Source organism: Euwallacea fornicatus, chromosome 7 (genome assembly GCF_040115645.1).
Source record: "Euwallacea fornicatus isolate EFF26 chromosome 7, ASM4011564v1, whole genome shotgun sequence".
Taxonomy (NCBI): domain Eukaryota; kingdom Metazoa; phylum Arthropoda; class Insecta; order Coleoptera; family Curculionidae; genus Euwallacea; species Euwallacea fornicatus.
This window is the reverse complement of record NC_089547.1, coordinates 3,939,711-3,956,677: the sequence shown is the minus strand read 5'-3', so window position 1 is coordinate 3,956,677 and position 16,967 is coordinate 3,939,711. Positions and strand designations below refer to the sequence as shown.

The window sequence follows — 16,967 nt, the reverse complement described above, 5'->3', positions numbered from 1 at the left end:
TCCGATCGTAACTAAAATTTATTGCGGGAAACTCGTCAAGTTTTAAAGTTTTCTGTGTTGACTTATATAACAGCATAAACTACTTATTTAATAAATTGCCCTCGAAATGTTCTAAATCATGTTCTGAATTTTAATTTTGGTTCTCTGCTTCAGGTAGGATATGAGAATAAGGACTTTGTTATTGTGGGTACGAGCTAATAATGGTTTCAAGTTTATTTTAGAAAGGTTTCTTGGTCATTCAAACGAATTGCTAACGGAGAGTAATTGAATTTAGTTTAAGGCTAATTTGCTACTTTGCATCACATCGTAACACTTACATAAATGGTAACCGAAAAAATATTTTTTTCTTTTTGTATTTTGAGGGAAAGAACCCCATCTGAATGTGTTGATTTCATCATGAGATATTGTGTAAAAATAATGGTACAATCTACAGGTGTTAGTAACAAAACAACTATTAAAGAAACGCCTGAAGCCTGATTGAATCTTCGTCGGTTAAAACGTTTTCCGTGACCATTAAATTGTGAAAAAACTAGAGTAAAACGTAATTTTCAAATCAACAAATACCAGTGTAAACACTTGTTAAATGAAACATCTGATGTTTTATCGTATTAAAACTAACGTTTTACGAATAAAAAAACGCATTTACTAAAATAACCAAAATTTGAATAAATCGAACAAAATTTAAAAAAAGTCTTCCGATACCGGGAATCGAACCCGAGCCTCCTGGGTGAAAGCCAGGTATCCTAGCCACTAGACCATATCGGATATTCTTTGTTGTGTAGTAATGGCCTACATAAGACAGACTGAATAGTCTGTTATACTCACGTATAATTATAAACCTTCTATTACATTACTGAAATTGAAGATAAACTTTAACATTGTATTCCCGAATTAATACGAACAATTTTACGTACGAACAGATAACCACCTAAATTATTACACCCAGCATTTCCCAAACCCAGTTTGTCGTGAACGTAATTAAAGGGCTTCATTCACCATCTCGTTATTCTTTTACACCAGACATAGCAGCGCACAACTGAATTAATTGTAAACGATTTGCGACAACGAGGTCTGTTAATTTCCATTGCAAAGTTAGTGCTCATAATATACTTGTCTACATAAACTTCCGGCTAAATGGAAAATAGCGCTCCGCCTTCGCGCAAATTCCCAAAGACTTCCACCGTTTCATATGAATCCCGCCGACCTAGAGTGCGGATATTTATTTTTCCTCCAACGAATGTAAACATAATAAACGGAGACAGAAGTCGCGAAAACTCACGCTTTTGCTAGGAATGCGTAACGCACACGGATGTTAGGAAAAACAAGTGAATGATGGACACAACGCAATGAACTACTCTGGGTTGAAGGAACGTTTTTTAGAGATATGGTAATGTGTTAGCCAATTAGGCAAAATACGATCTTGCCACTAACTTACTATATCCCATGTGGGTCTAAAATAGCAAAATGGTGTTAACTTCGATGTTAATATACAAAAATGTCACAAATATCGTCGCTATTAAAAGTGTGACCATGAGCAGATCTGCAACAATGAAGTAGTGTCGGATTTCCGCCTTGATAACCCGAGTTCGATTCCCGCTCAACATTTCTCGCTCGTGCATTAAAAGTTTCTTGTCTGAATGTTCTTTGCTTGTTAGATAAATAACTAATCCAATGTTATTGAAATGTTGATGTTATTGAAACGTTACAGTCTTTAATAAGGATAAGACGAGATGATTTTAAAAGCGTAATTTATGAAAATGAATTGACCATATTCCATAATTATACAAAATTTTCCGTTGAAGAAACAGTTCTCAAACTCATTGTCAAGTTTATTACATTATTACATTTAACTGTTATTTACATGAAGAACCCGTTTAATGTATCCCACTGCCGAAATGACAAATTTCCCCTCCTGGTCTAATGCGTTCGCTTATGCCCAATGGTTCATTATTATGGTCGCCATATTCTGAGAATACCGTTCGTGAACTACTTAGACAGTTCAAACACTTGGAAACTGAGTGCGGTGATTTGAAACTATTTAAAAAACTGCAATTTTTTCTTTATACTCTCTCGTTCGAACAGTCCTGAAGGGCCAATCGATAGGTTTAAATCGAAGAAATAAATCCGGCCTTTCCAATGTTCAATAAAAGATGGTTATTTGTCGGACGTAATTCTCTTATTGTGACCTTAAAAAAGGTTTTATGGTCAAACAACCCGATGGAGCTTTACGAGATTTCTTTTTAAGAAAACGTAGTGTCCAGCACATTTACTTGTTGTGGTAACTTCATAAAATTGCTCGTTTTGCATTTAATGCCTTTTCTGTCGGTGAGAGCGAGACAGGATGGTTCTTTTTTTAAATGAAAATGCAGGATACCTGGTTCCCGTGCCCATGACTGTGTGGTAGGCGTGAGGCAGCCTAGCGAGACGGTCACATCCGCTCTTTGCTTTCCGGTGAGGGACATGAGATACTGAATACTGATGAGGCCTTATTGGGACGGGCTGAGACGTCTTGCACCTGGGTTGAGACACGTTGACATTGGCATTTACCATGACCACGTGCGTATAGTTTTTAATGGTTTTGGTCCAATTTTGCCTTGTTCACATTAAACGAGGTTTCAGATGTAAATTTCAAGTTTTTATCTTGCAATTACGGAGTTTAACGCCATAAATAGCCATCAGTCTAAAAATTTTTGCTTGCGACTGGTATTGAAATATAGAACGTAATGTCCTCTTTGAAAAGTCATATAAAAAATTTCCTGTTTGTGCGAATTCAATAAACCGGGCGAGGTGGATATATAATGCTCAATGGCCCCGAAACAGAAACTGCCAATTCTCCATTTTATCCATTAACTTCTGTGATGAACCAAGTGTAATCCAACTTTTCGCGTTTCTTGATTTAAGGCCTAGGATTTGAGGGCAATGAAATCATTAATTGCCCTTCAAAACTTTTTTTTCTCTTGGAAAGTGTATCAAAGTACCTTTCGTGCAATTTGTTCGGTCTTTAAGACGTTACGCATGGGAAACATACCTCACGACTGTCCCATAACGCTTCCGCGGTTAGTAGATTGCGTTTTTCCAACATTTCATATCTCTCCTACCTGAAATTGAATGTTATTTTTTTCATAATCACCATGCTTTATCACCTTCCTAAGAAACACTCAGGATGTTTTTTTTATTATTACTTGCAAACAGAACTTTTTTATTTTTTACACAGGCATCGGATCGATTGGTCCGTAAACCTATAACGGGGAGATTCAATTAAGGGCAGATGTGTTAAGGGGTTAGAGAGGGCCTTCATTATTCAAAGTAATTAGCAATTTATGGGAGAGAGGAACATGTCGGTAATTTAATCCTTTCAGCGGTGTTCCGATTATGATAGTGATCATGATGCAATGTGTTTAAGCCCTCGATAATGTCCTTTATAAGGGCGTGGTGTATAGAAATTAATTTTGCAATTTCAGTAATGACCAGTAAAACTTTCTTTGTGCAAATTCTGTAAATTTCACCAAAACACTCTGGAAAGGTATTTTGCGGATAAATTACTGGATTCCAAAGGTAATAAAGTACCGCTTTGCTTGCTTATTAGCGTTTTAAGGCGCTTTTAAATTTAAATTTTAATCGGGCCCGAAGCGAGGCGAGGCTTTTCTGGAACATAAGCCTCCTCCAATTATCCCGTCTCATGTTTTCTGAAGGACCTGGAATACTTACGGGGACATTTTTTCAATAACAACTACTAAAGACTTTAAGGAAACTGGCCAAAATGAGATCAATCGCGTTGATAAGTCACAGGCTACCGGATGCTTTGGCGGGTCACAATCTGGATCTGTCCCGGGTGAAATCACTCGGGACCTCGGGTTTATCCAGAAGATGTTTGCGGTCTGGATTTAGACTATTAAAGTTCTTAGACTTTTGAAAACTTGCGGAACCGCAAAGAAAACTGCAACGTTGGGGGGGGGGGGAGGGGGGGGGGGGTATGAATGCCGGCAGAGCCTCAAGGGTCGAGAAATCCTAAACTGAAAAATGCAGCTAGTTCGTTTTGGATCAAGATGGGTATCTTGTTGCGTAATGCGACAGTAGAAAATTTTGGATGAATACTCTGTGGTGACAAGCCCGACATTATAATCGTTACTCAGGAACTGCCAATTTACTTCAGAGTTGATTAGAATTCAAAAATTCGCAATTACCAAACTGAAGGGCATGGAAGGATCGCTTTTATAGCTTTCGATACTCTTTGAAATCGCGCTATTTTCTTGCTCGAATTAAAGAAGAGGAAATCTGATTATAGTAAGAATGTTTGAGCTAATTCAAAATTGTTTCCATGAAGAAACCTGAGCTAAATTACATTCTTTTTTCATGAAACCCGACCTGACCCAAATTCTGTCTGTGAGGTAATCGGAACAGACCTGATTTTTTTTCCCGTTCGGATAACATGGAATATCAGGAATTTAAGTCGGCGCTCTAGCGAAATACAGCCGGCGCAAAAAAGGACTGTAGCGCTCCTGTTTCCTGAACGCGCCCCCTGGTCGTTTTTTGTACTGTCTGAATGTTAAAATAAAGTCATTGAAATTTCGAGCATTATCCTCCAGTAAATGTCCATGGCTTTAATGATTTTATATAAGAAACCGAACCTTTCCCAGTTCCCTGCATTACAAATCTGTGACCTTCCATAGTCGCACACCCCTCCATTTCGAATCCGCCCTAGATAACATTATATTTCTATATGGAGCAGGGCATCGCATCTTGCAACGTCTTCCTGACATCAAGTCCTTTTCGGAGTTCTATTAAACCTCTGAAGGAAAGAAAGAAATATTTTGTCTAAGTTAAAGGTGTCTCATTTGTCAAAAAGAAGCATTTGCTAGTCGAGTATGCCGTTGAGTGACTTTCCTATTTATTTGACAAACACAAAAAGTACACACTGTGTGTACACTACGTATAGGCTAGTATTGTTATATAAACGCATGATGAGATATTCCGGACCGGATTACAAATAGCTTCAACTTTTTCATTGACAGCATTCGTTCCGTGTTTGGCCATTTCACAGGCCCGATCTGGGTCATATTGTTATTGTATAAAGTCAAACATGGATCAGTTTCTGTTGTTACAGTGCAAACGTGTTTCGTATGTTTGAATCGCCAGCACGCTCCGGACGTGATAAAACACCATAACTTTATGTTACTTAACGAATAGTTCCATCAAAAAGAAAAAAAAAATGGTTTAGTGTTCCTTTTGAAAGGCGAAGACTTGTAACAGAGGACAGCGGCAGGTGCACGACATGCAGGAGGCCCGTGGCATGTGTCGGACGTCAGATTTTAAGACCCTTATTTAAGCCAGCTGCTTCTCTTCGGAAACACTTTTGAAGAAAAAGTTGTAATAGAAATCATCGGAATTAAGGCCTCTTCTAGGTAACTTTCACCTTTTGGCGCAATTTTCCTCTGCTAAACTGATAATTGCGCCTGTCGTGAAGTGTTGAAATATCAGGAGATCGTAGCGAAACTCAATCTTACACTTTTTAGAAACGTAAAAGAAAAAATTGCGCCCAACAGATGTCCGATCATTTTTCATCTTCTTGCCTTAATAGGTTTGCCATCACAGCGTGGGGTGTACCACGCAACTTTTTCTTCTATTTTTCCTAGTCCTTATTGTTGTATTTCGTTAGACCGCCGTAGCATACACAATAGCTCAATATTAAGGGTCTTTAGTCTTTTAACCGTTGTTGGTATTGAGAGCATTGCAGGATGTTGATTGATGGTTTAAAACGAGACCACAAACGGCTTACACGATGCCTCTTCTTGGTGGCGTTTCACTTCTAGTTGAAATTTACTCGATTAATTTTCTTAGACAAGCACCGTGAAGTCTCGTTGAATTATTGAACAAGATCCTAAAGTGATTTGAAAAATTGTGTCGAAAAAAATCGAGTAAATCTCATTTTAATGAACTGCGAGTCCAAGAACTCTGAACTCTTAAAATTGGAAAGATGTAGAAATTACGTCCTGCGGGGGGGAATAAATTACAGAATCATTCGAATGTTATAGACCCGGGAGTTTGAAACTTTTAAAAGCTCCTTCGAATTTTAATACGAGCGGCAAAAGTTTCCGAAAGTGTATTTATTGTTTTATTGAACAAAGAGATTTCAGCTGGGTAAAGAAGGCCCATAATGGGGCTTCTATTTCAAGTTGACGCAAACATTTTCGAACCCGAAATATTTTTACTGCCCGAGCCTTTTAGTGGTATTTTCATTTTTTCTCATTATCATTGGCTTTAACGTCAATAAAGTCGAGTAATAATGGATAGTGGTTTTTTCGGTTATCGAAATTTGGTGGAGAATGTGTGTTTGGTCTAGACCGCTATTAGCGGTATAACGGGGGTGCTTCAGGAGTAAAACGGGCGTGTGCACTTTAAAAATAATTTACGAGTGCTTTTACAGTTGTAAATTCACGAAATTTCAGTTAAATCGTATTTATAGAGCTCTGGTGATTTCAAAGGGCGGAGTTATGATGTACTGGCGGCGACGTTCTTGTTTGAACCTGCGTATGTCGGAGATGGATGCCACAATTATCACATTTCTAGCGGTTCTTAAACATGTTTGATCTCACACGAACTGACCCTCATAAACTTCCAATACCGCTTCCTTTAATCCACATCAAGAAATTAATTCAACGCCGATAGCGCACTCTCAATCAACAAAAACCCTTGATTAATTCAGTCGCAATCCCCTCCCATCGAACTCCGCCAACGCATTTTCGACAACAGACAAAAAACCTTTTCGTGGGGCCCTTCTTATCAATTAGTTCTCCTTTTTCCCGGCACGATTTCCTTCCTGAGTGGCAAAAAACTACCCTTTTCCTCAAGAACCAAACGGCCGAAGTAAGCCGACCTCCCACGAGTGTGTGCTTCTTTCTCGCCTCCCATTGGTCGGTAAGGACAACAGGCTTTCGCGGCAATATACGCGCTCGACGTTCAAATGTTTTTCGCCTTCGGTTCGTCTCAGTTGGCCTGTCCCGACTACGTTCTGCGAGCGCAACTGTTTCGGTACCGGCAATTGTTTTTTTTTCCACAGTGCTTGTTGATGGAATGGTGATTGTTGTAACAGACTTTTATAGTTGAAGGTGCTTCGGATTTAATTTGACACTGACTGGCCTTATATGATTCTGTTTTGTCTGGCCTTAGGGTGATTAAGGTGGAGTTGTTTGAAGACCTTAACGAATTTTAAAAGAAAAAAAATTTGGGTGATGTAAGAGTGCAATGACAGCATCCAGCGTTAGTTACTGGCGTTGATGTGGCCTTAAGGTTGATCCTGATGAGAACGCTGAGCGAGAACGACCGGAACACCATCCCGCGAGGGTGGGTGAGGCAGGCAGTCATGGGAGTGTTGAGGTGGAAGGACGCCCCTTCCGGGAGAAGTGACACCTTGGGGAAAGGCGTCAGTTTGCAGGTAATAATTATTGTCGATATGAGGAAGTATTTTGCCTAATCGAGATTTTACGTCATCGTCATCATCTCGACTCGCAATAGCTTTCTCTTTTGATGATTTTGCCAAGGAATGACTGTCCACCTGCCACCAAGAACTATAACTGTCTGAGAAGAAAATGCGAGCATATAATTTTAATGACGGAAGTGTGGATTTAATTAGAGCACTTCACAGAAGTAAATATAAAGTAATAAATCAAATTACTCCTAGATAATCGGAAATAAATGGAGTAAGCCAGGGTTTAATGACTTTTTGTTCATTTGTTACACGACTTTTTAACAACTTTAATAAGTTTGGAGTTTGCGTCGGTTTTGCGTCCCGTGTAACTGATTGCTTGCTTTTACCGTTAATAAAGTTTGCGTCCAGGAAAGTTTGTCATCCTTCTATTAAAACAAGATTAGTTCGGTTAGGTCAAGTTAGTTCACTCCGGGTGATTAAGTTGTTTCGAAATTGAGTTGAAAAGTAGAATTCGACAAAACCTGATCGTGTCGACCAAGTTCAATGGTGTGGTGCAACAAAAGGACAAAAATCACCAGCGCTACAGAAAAGTTTATCGGATGAAACATGAGGTCGAGTTAATTATATTCCGCTGGGCAAATATCTGACAAATCTACCTACCACTTGGGCATAAGTACTACCACGTATTTTAACCATACTTATTGTGTTGTCGGAAATCAGAAAGCGTACACATCTTCGATGGAAACGTGATCAATCTTGCAACATTTACCATCAATTGAATATTCGAATGATTATTTGATGATAAGAGGTAAAATTTTTGACAACCAATCAGCAGTTGTCAGAGCAACGTTGACGTTAGAAAATAATCAAACTGGTCACATTTGCTCGACGTCACTGATAAAAATCTTATTTTTATCACGATAAACTTCATGTTTCGTAGGTAGAGTAAATCGATATAACTCGTTGAGAATCGAACGTTCCTAAGCATCAGTAAATTCGTCCTGTTAATAACACCTGCTTGGATGGAATGAGAGTGAATATTGGTAACTAGGTGTAAGGATTTAGTCAATCGTTTAAGACTTGAAAAGTTAAGGAAGTTTGCCAGGAAAATTCCAAAGACCAACGTCTATTGACCCCACAATTGCCGATTTCATATAATTTTTAATTACCATCATCACTCTAAAGTAAATTTGTATGAACAAATATCCATTCTTAATTGGAGTTATAACCAGGTAGAAAGCTTTTCTCCAAACTAAACACTTCAACGGCGAAATTAGCGCTGTTCTGTATCATTGAAGAATGCGTTTTCGATAATGATCAATCTGAGGATGGCTCGTTCCTTTCAAAAGTCGAAAATAGTTCGCCCCGGTAATTAGTTAAATCTTAAGTCCACATATCCGAATGCTAAAGCATTAGATAATGAGCTTTAGACGTTACGAAAGTTCCTTAAATTTAGACTAAAATGAGGTTCCCACATTGAGAGCTCTTTGACACGATTTCCTCCAACTAATCCTCAACGAATTACATGTTTCTCTTTGTAGTTTCGAGTTTTGCGAATGTACGTTTTAAACCTCGGAGCATCCAGTGAAAATCAACGCTGGCAATCTTAAGGTTTGCACCTCAAACACGTGTTCCATTATTCTTTTGAGGTCAGACGGACGCTCTGAGTATTATGATATGCCGCGAGTTAATTACGTAATGCGTCCGGATCATCGCAGAGGTAAACATGGCAGAACATTGACGTTAATCCGGTGGAAAGTCCGGGCAATCAAACTTAATAATCCGGGGAAACTCGATTTACACCCCAAGTGGCCTCATTTTCCAACGGACGACTTTGACACTGTATCATTCCGTAATGAACTCGAATCGGGTCATCTGGAAGGCCCGATTACTTTGTTTTCGGACTCGTGGCATGTAGAATTTTGATTGAAATCGATGACGCAGAATCTGGATATTCCGGAAACTACCATAAACAATGCGAGTGCCGCAAAAAACGCGTTCCTACGCGTTTTTGAAAGGTTTTTTTTGCTTTTTTTTGCAAAGAACTGCACGTGCATACGATTTATTCACTCGGAACTGTCCGTCTCAGTAAACGCTGCAATATGGACTCTAAATCTCCTCTGGCCATGCAGAATGATTCAACTTTTTGCGCTAATTGCATGGGTGAATACAAATTTGAATAGCACCAGGTAATTATGGAGGTATTAGTCGCGGATTTCCATCGTGGATCGAATGTTGGCACTAAACGTTTATTTACCGCTGATAATGTAGAAAAATTCGGATTTCAGCGGGGCCGCAGGCTGCAATTTGCAAAACTCGAAATTAGACGTTGTAAAGTTAAATGCCCACCTCGAATCCTGTCCGTAAAACTCGACTTCAGTGGTTCAGGTAATATATTATTTTAGGAAGGTTGTGGGTGTGCCCTGACACCACTTCGCCGATTTTCTGGTTGTAAACTTGCCGACCTTAACAATGGGAAGTACCAGTTTTGAGGTGCAACTTTGTTAGTTTTACTTGACTTTAATAAAAAAATGTTTAAAGGGACTGGAAAAAATCAAGTTCGGTTGCATGCGATCATTATAGGATTATTGACCTGTTGTAAACTAGACGGTGCGAACTAAATTGCGGGGGGTTTCGCTCATTACAAACCATCTGGGGATCAATGGATGCTTGATTCGTTCAAGTTGTCGAGGTTCTCATTCGTTGAGTCGTTAGAGGCTTATTAATCGACTTTCACAAAATCTTTAGAAGTTACTTCTTGTACATCAGTCCCTCGCTCAAGTGCGCGCTTTGACATCGCTCAGTTTGGTAAGCGCGAAAATAAATTATTCAAATAGCTCTGGAGGTGGAACGTTAACCTCAATCGACTGCCGAATCAGAGATTATCTCCGGTTACTTTGCGATAGTATTTAGAGAAAGAAGCGTTCCCGAGGAAAATTTCACTCTAAATCCCTTGACACCTCCATCATTGAATCTTCGAACCTGTAGGTCACCTGAGGTAGCGGCAAATCCCAATTATGATCATAACTTCCTGGCCGCTAATTAACCGGGAAGATATGAATCGCGCATGATACAATACCTTCTCCTGTAAGAAAGATGACTCAAAGCAATTATCTAATGCCCTCGAGTTAGTTTCTATAATATTTCGTCGGGCAATCGATAAAATCGCGTGTCGGTTTACAACATTGCGGTTGTTGATTAATCAATAGACCGGTTCTGAATAATTTACATTTACACTGTTATCGGCTAAAAATAGCTGATTAATAACAACATTAACGTAAAGAACGATGACCAGGAAAAATTATTGATTAACGTTTTTTTCTAGTGGTTTTTTGGAAGACGGCAATTATGGTAACAGTACAGTGGAATTCAGTAAGGAATGAAACATCTGGTAATCGATAGTTTAGTTAGCACTTGAGGAATAATGGTAACAGAAACGTGGAAGTAAAAATCGCGAACATGCGATATAGTACCTCATTAATGCGAAACTCTGGGTGTCGCTATTCCGTTTGATGTTGATATGCTCATAATTACTGTCCGGTTGGTGTGAGCTATATCTGGCAGGAAGCACATATCGCTATGCAAATTTAACATTTTCGAAATGTTAATTTAGATTAAAAAAAAAATCAGTGCAGTATCAGACATAAGCAGATGTTTTTAGGTCATAGTTCGCGTTTTAATTTTTTTTCCTCTTGAAAATAAGCAAGAAACCACAGACATTTACTTGCCATTAACAAGCAATAATTGACATTATTCCCTGCTTGCAGACAATTTTTACGACGTCATTAACCGTGACTCCTATTTGCTCTTGCATCATGCAAGTCTCCATCTTATTTGCTGCACAGCAAACATCTCCCGATGGCTAGGAAAACAATGTCTCGCAGATATCGGATGAGATATGGGGTTTTTGTTTTCGCCGCCTAATCCCCCAAGGTTGAATGGAGGGCTTCATCATCAAGTGTCGCCCTAAAAATGACGAAAAAACGTGGAAACCCCGTGATAAAGCGTTCATCTGAAAGGTTGCGCCCCGCCCAGCTGTTTGCTTTCCCGGGAAATATGTTTACAACGTAAACTCAAGGTGATTTATACCTTGACATTTGTTTTGTCTAACGGCGCTTTTGCGGGTACTGTTCTGTTAGAAGAACGCGCCTTTTCCTTTACGAAAGCAACGGATTTATTTGTTGCATTAGGGTGGTTTGATATGGACAGAAGAGTGGCAAATTACCTACGTCCGTACAAAAGAAACTCTGCAAGAACTCTCAAAAGAAAGAGGAGAAAATTAAAGAAATTTTCCTCAGCGCAGAAAATGGTGGTTTCCGTCTTCAAAGGTTCGTTTAGGTCATTATAAAACGCAAAAAACCTCGGGGGGAACGGACAGCTACCTGATTGTTTTTCGACCCTGCACTGATTAGCGACGTAGTATACGTTTTTTGCAGAGAACGTTGTTAAGTACGACTCTGCTCATTCGGGAATCGTCCAGAATTTTAACAAGTTCGGTGCTCATGCCGCAACGGTACGTCACGGACTATAAGTATTTAAATCTTCTCATTTTTGCTTCAGCAGTTATAAAATGGATATGAAATGTTTTCAGTACTCCTAAGGAGTTCTCTATACTTATAGGCCGTTTGTAAAATTCACTTCGTGATGTGCGCTGAATGTGTTAAGGAGTCACAGAGGAAATTTGAGACTAAAAAACTGCATCAAGTATAGGTAGGTTGTTTTCAACAGACGTGCCATGAAGTCTCAATGAAACATTTATTAGTGACCGCTATTACAAAGCTGATGTGAATTTATAGTCTTGAAATTCTGGTCGAGTATGGCGTGTTTATTATTCCCGAATCGAATCGTCATTTCAAGGGGTCAGAGAGGCAACTTAGGGCTGCGTATCTGTACGAAAGAGAATGTTGTGGGTTTGAGTTCTAGGCAAATTCTGAAGTGGAAAAAAAACTATCGCATTCGATGCTGTCAAGTGCAGCACCGTTTTTTTCCCCTGAAACGAAATGCCAATTTAAAGGACGATTCACAATACAAAGCGATTTGCAAATCATAGGCAGTACCGGGCAATATCTGCAGTAACGGTTTAACAGGTTAATTTTTGCCTCATTACATTCAAATGTTCAAATTTAAACATAGAATTTACCGTTGTATTCCGTGGTAATTTATCCGATTGTTTTGTGGAACCTTGAAGGAAGCACTGTGCCATTTTTACTCATTAGTTTTTTTTCTTACAATTCTTACGATTCGCCTTACGCTTATTACTAACCGTAACTGGGTTTATTTACATTTTTGCAACTTAAGCCATGATCAATCACGTTATTTCGTCTCTCAAGATCAGCTGTTCGAAGGTACATTCCAAATCACGCAAATTATTATTCACGTCACAAAATGTAACGATTGAGAGTCGCCTTACGCAACGTAACAAGTCATATGAATTCAATACGCTAAAAAAGAATAAAGTTGTGTTTGAACGTCTAAACATAACCCCATTTTTTTTTCGCGCGGTTGCCGGTTAATTTGTCGGCGTTTTGGTTTAATTTCGTGTTTCAAACCGTTGTGTTCTCTGTTCGGCCTTGGCGGTAAAAATTCCTTCTTTTAGGGACTAAAATAGTGCTCTCGGTTATTCGTTATTGATGGTGTCGTTATTATTGTTGGTATAATGAACAAGTTCTTATACAGTCGGTGTAAGGAGCTTGTAGCGTTCCTCATCAACTATTTTGAAAGAAAATTGCAAAATAATGGGCTCTTGTTACCATTGAATTCGGTTAGAGAGCTAATGTTTTGTTCATTGGCATGGTAATTATTTACCCTGGACCTAACAATGCGGTTAAACATTGCTAAACACTGATAGCCTTGCAACGATGCCCGACAAATTTCTGCTGCATCTCAATTTTGAAAAGATATGGCAACACTGCTGTTATGAAGCTTGTCACGTGGATAAAAAGTTACTTGATCTGAACCGTATTTGAAGTTTGATTATCTATTATTGTCCTTTTCTCCGTACCGCTCTATGGAAGTTTTTTCTCCATCGCGTTCCATGACTGTAGCGGAGGGTCTAGTGCTTTTGGTATTTTGGGGTCTGCAAGCCAGCACAACTGTCACAGTTTTACCCTTATTGGAGGTACGATGCGTCCCCTTTCAATTGCTTTTCTCACCAAAAATTCATATTTACGCTCTCGAGTTTTGCTTGTGGAAGCAATTTGGCGATTTGGTTTTCCATGAAAGTTTCAATGGAGTGTTTCTAACTCTAGGAGTCATCCCTTGGGGCTAATCACTTTATCGGCCACTCCTTGGGCTTCTATCGCCTGCTCAGATTATCGCCCACCTTTTTTTTTTTTTTGGGGGGGGGGGGTATTTACCACCATTTGACCACGACATGAAACTGTTCGGTACTTCGCTGCCGGTATTGATGATGATTGAAACTATTGAAATATCAATAGTTGCTGTAGTAGGATGATTTGGCTGGAAACAGTTTTCAATTGCGTAGAGTTACTGAATACCGAGTACCATCGGCCTGCTTTCGTGTTCCACGGTTCTTGCCCATACCATGCACATTAAACGTGCACATACGTGCACAATGGTAAAATTATTTTTATGTAGGTGTGCACGCAACATGTATATGTATCATAAATATAAATTAACAACTCGATCAGTTGGTCAAGGCCTCACCATCGTAAATTAGCGTCTGCATATTAATTCCCTTCATGCCTCGAAACGCTGCCTTTCCATACAAATAATTTCAAGTCGATTTGGCGAATTTGTTTATATAAAGAAGTTCTAAATGTGTGTACCTGTAATATGTGTTTATGATGGAAATAAACATTTCGTTGAAACCAGTTAACGGAAGAAATAAGTGGTGTCAACGCACGCTTAAAATTCTATTGTCCGCAGTTACAAAAATGTAACTGCGACGAAGATATGTTACGAAATTACTGTAATTTTTAATGTCAAATGACGCACGCATTTCAAGGTTCGTGCCGTAATTGTGCTTTTTCTCCAGATTATGAATTGTTCCTTGCCGAGCGGAACCCATCGGACGTGATTTGATTCCTCAGGCGAGTCGAATTTACTTACAATCCGTCTTGAGGAACCATAATGTTTTTAATGCTTCCTCCGAGCCTAGAGGAGTATACCGTTTGATTACTGAGTACCTAATTTACTTAGGTGCCAATGGCTCGCTTTAAAACCAGCAAAACCAATTTTGCTGATTAGGATATTGTATACATTAACGTTGCTTACTCGCACTTACTGGTTTGTTTATAGTTGCTAATGCCGCTGCCTCAGCTGTATATTATTATATTCGTTGTTATTTACTAATAACAGCCCTCAAGGGTAGGAAACGCAAACGAGAGCATGGAAACGATAAATCTGAAGTTTCCGCTCGCATTAAATTATTATCAACATTAAAGTTCTAATGTCATGCCTAAAACAAAACGGAGAGATTTATGTTCGCATACATTTGCTGCCTCGTCCGACATCGAGGCCTGGTAACCTCCTTTTTTGCCCAAGACCAATCTCCATTTCCATTATCATTTTTTTCGAAACCGGAGCGAACGGATAGGTTAAAACACATAATGAAACCGAATGGATTTCTTCTGACTTGGAAAATGCTGGGAGTTTTTGCGGTTTAGCAGTGTAATTTTTTTTTATAAACTTAAGAGAATTTGGTGGATGGTAATGGTTGACGCCATTTGTTTTACATGCTGTGCATTTCTTTGATCTTCGAGCGTTTTCCGGTGCTTCGTGACGGCGCCCCCATGCCCAAATGGGAGACCCTGTGTAATATAAAAATGTTCAAATTTGCTTTTTCTCGAAGTCAAATTAAATCGTCGGTGGCTTAAAAAAAACGTTGGTGGGCAGTGACTCCAGTCTCCTGTGGTGAGATTTTAACAATTAGCCGAGGTCAGTACAGGGTTGGAAACGAAGCTTGACGCACCTCGTACGTCTGATTCGTGTTTCTGTGCGCTATAACGTTGATAAACGGAAAACTCCTTTCAAACTCTAATCTCTCAGAATCGTGCCCATGTACCATGTGGGTGTGGGTCGGTCCCGCGATCTTTGCCATCTGAACGAACAAACTATGACTAGTTCAGCTCCGAAAGTAGAAGTCTCCATAAGGTGTGTGAGTCACCGACGATGAAAGTTTGAACGCCAGTAAATACAGAGATTTCCATTGTGCGTTGTGACTGAGAATGTTCTACGATCAACTAAAAAGTGAGAAAACTATTTTGCCAAGATTGGAAAAACTGTAGATTTCTACGGAGTGGCGCGTTAAAACCTTCCGATTAACCTTTTTCCTATGCTAGCTAGGTCATTGACCCGCCATTCTATCAACTTTAAATATCTCATAATTTTAACCGGAGCCCCGAATCCATTGCCAAGAAATCAAAAGATCTGATATCTTTCTATTTTCAGAAACGCGTAAATCGAAAGTCTGTTTTGGCAAGATCCAGAAATCTCCTCAAAGTAGGAGGTGCGCATAAAAGAAAAAAAAAACAGTTATTTGGCCACGCATCAGCGAAGAATCAAAGTAAGAAAGTTACTAAGTAATGTTAGTCTAAAATCTACCATCTGACCGAGTTTTTAAATAGCTCTATGCCGTCTTGCGCTTGCCAGTACTGCGAATTAAATAATTCCAAATAATATACAATTTTCAAGTTGCCTGTTCATTTACAGCTTAATATATACATTATTTAACTGGGTCCTAAATATTTCTCTTATGTAAAAACGATCAAATTATGTAATAACGCTCCACATTAACGAGATAAAAAGGAAATCTGCACAACATGGCCTGAATAATTGTAGGATTTAATATAGGAAGTTTGACCTTTTCAATGAGTCATAAGACCCGATACCTATTATAAAGGTAAGTAATTGCTTCGCCATGGCAGCGATGATGATGATGGCGATGATAGCTGAAAGAAACGTGTGTGCTCATATTGCATTATTGAGTTTCGAAGCTTGTGTCGTCAATAAATATTTTATGTATTTTCTTAATTGAAAAAAATTCTATACGTAGATTAATAGAAGGTTTTTTTTGGTTTCATTGTTCCTTTTTGTGAGCAATGGCTCGTAAGGAATTTGCAGATTTTCGTCTCATTGTAAAGGATTAATAATTCATAATTCATATTCCGAAAGTATCAAGTGAAACATTTAGTCACGGTAATTAAACATCTAGGGCAATTAATATTTGCCTTATGCTCTTAATGCATATTCCTACACCGATTTGCCACAGCCATTTTTAAACAGCATACGTGGGATGAATAATGTAACACTTTTCCGATACAGACGTCGGATTCGGTTCGTACAACAGGAAATTTCACATATGTACACAAAAATGGATTTTAATCCCATGTTTTTAGATTGCGCACTCATCTAGGCCAATTCTATCGTTTTATGGCACTGCGATTCGCATTTAAGGCACGTAGGGACAACTGAAAATATACAGGATGTCCTGGAACCGATAATCGACAATTTTGAGGTGCTGCTTCTCAGCAAAATCGATTGATATGGTCTCTCTATGTTCTCGGTTGTGGTCCTGGGT

At 39.0% G+C, this 16,967-nt stretch overlaps 1 protein-coding gene and 1 non-coding gene across 9 annotated transcripts in view; one reads left to right on the top strand and one right to left on the bottom strand.

Moving 5' to 3' along the window:
- Positions 1–16,967, top strand: part of RapGAP1 (Rap GTPase activating protein 1) — a 96,230-nt gene that overhangs the window by 44,892 nt on the left and 34,371 nt on the right. The window contains exon 1 of one of the 8 annotated variants that reach the window (XM_066283392.1): positions 6,959–7,432. The exons of the other annotated variants lie outside the window; for them this stretch is intronic. Within the exon in view, the coding sequence (XP_066139489.1) occupies positions 7,298–7,432 (135 nt within the window). The 5' untranslated portion in view covers positions 6,959–7,297. Of the gene's footprint in view, positions 1–6,958; positions 7,433–16,967 lie in introns of those variants that run through there. 8 annotated transcript variants of the gene reach the window in all.
- TRNAE-UUC (transfer RNA glutamic acid (anticodon UUC)) lies at positions 694–765 on the bottom strand. Its single transcript has one exon. It is a non-coding gene; the product is annotated as a tRNA-Glu (tRNA).